This window comes from Pinus tabuliformis, chromosome 9 (assembly GCF_031772625.1).
Source record: "Pinus tabuliformis cultivar Carrire ecotype Pingquan chromosome 9, CPIR1, whole genome shotgun sequence".
Classification (NCBI taxonomy): Eukaryota; Viridiplantae; Streptophyta; class Pinopsida; order Pinales; family Pinaceae; genus Pinus; species Pinus tabuliformis.
Genome location: NC_142307.1, coordinates 554,138,519 through 554,140,155, shown reverse-complemented (window position 1 = coordinate 554,140,155; position 1,637 = coordinate 554,138,519). Strand labels below are relative to the sequence as shown.

The 1,637-nt window shown below is 37.9% G+C and overlaps 1 protein-coding gene across 1 annotated transcript; it reads right to left on the bottom strand.

The window, feature by feature from the left end:
* Positions 1 to 412: 412 nt before the first annotated feature.
* Positions 413 to 1,207, bottom strand: LOC149149708 (putative disease resistance protein At4g19050). Its single transcript, XM_089442565.1, has one exon. The coding sequence runs from the start codon at positions 1,205 to 1,207 to the stop codon at positions 413 to 415; it is 795 nt and encodes a 264-aa protein (XP_089298691.1).
* Between the last annotated feature and the right edge of the window lie 430 nt (positions 1,208 to 1,637).

The following is a 1,637-nucleotide window of genomic DNA, read 5'->3' as shown; positions in this document are numbered from 1 at the left end:
TGACACTATTTTCCTTGTTAAAGTTGTTTATAAAACAAATTGATCAAATTTAGAGCATTCAATACATCTATGAAAAAATATCATGTCATAATTTTTTTGGTTCTTACTGTATAGAAAGAAGTGGGGTACTCTATGGTGGAGGTGGGGGAAGATCCCTATAAGTTTAATGTATCTGGAGTTAAGACAGATGTATACTGGTTGAGAGAACTCTGTTTGCAGTGTGCATGCAGGAAGTATTGTGGCCAGGACTTTAAGTATGAAGTGCTATGATTGCAAAAATTGTTGTTCATATGCTGAGGTCTTCTTTCAATTGTTGACGCAGCTGCTCCACTGTTCCCCTGCCCCACTCTAGTTTCGAACAAAATTTGGCGTTAAGCTTCCTCAAAGATGTCAAACGTTCAATACCTGGAAGTTATTCTAACTCATCATAGTAAGCCACCTTTAAAACTTGAAGTTTTGTCAACTTCACCAACCCTTCTATGCTCTTCAGCTTCAAACATTGAGATGCCCTCAACTCCTCCAAAGATATCAATGTTTCAAGACCTGGCAGCTCCTCTACTTGATAACACCTGCTGATATTCAGATCTTTAAGTTCTGAAAGACCACAAAGCCCTCCTATTTTCCTCAATGCAGTGCAATTGATCAACTCTAACTTTATTAGTGTTGTTGGCAATGCTCCAACGTCCAGCAAATCATGACAAAAGTTCAGGCTGAGACGTTGAAGGTTGGGGCAAATACGTTCATGAAAGGAAACCTCCGATATCCTTGTCTGGAACAGTCGAAGTTGTCTGAGGGAAAACATACATTTTTCAATGGAAGTGTCTGTTTTATGCAACACTCTTTGCCCTCTCAAACCTGTTAATGTTTCAATTTCCCCTTCAACTTTCTTGAATGGAAGTTCCTTTAATGGACATTTCGTTACTTCTAATTGTTCAAGATTGTTGATTTCCATGATACATGGTGGTAAGTGTTGTACATTTGACTCCATTATTTTCAACTCTCTCAATTGACTCAACAGTCTACTGGAATCGGGCAAACATATCAATTTCTGGCAATTCTGTAGACAAAAATTCTGTAAACTCCTTAGGTAGCCGATGGAAGGTGGTAGTATTTCCAGCGAAGGGGTTCCTAATTTCATAACACCCAGATTGAATAGATTTCCAATGGCACTTGCCAATTCTTTTATGTCTATACCTAACAAATGCATTTCTTCGAGGGACAATTGATATGCGACTTGGGGAGGCAACACTTCAATTTCCTTACAACCTGAGAGATCTAAGAATTCAAGTTTGTTGATATTTCCCAGAATTTCATTCGAGATGGTCAGCCTTTTGCATGATTTCAAAGAGAGATATTTAAGTTGTATTAAATTGGAGAAGGAATCTGGAAGCATCTGCAAATTGGAGCACCTGTACAAGTCAATATGTTGGAGGTTACTTAAGTTCCCAAAGAAATATGGCAACGATTTCATTTTTGAACATTTATTTAACTCCAAGCAGCGGATCCTCGAAGATTATTACCCTCTAAAAATCTTTTACACAAATGAACAAGCCCATGTGAATTGTTGGGAGTGATAATATTGTTGGGTTGCAGGACTTACTTGGATTAGCATTTTCAAAAGTCTATGGAGAGCTATA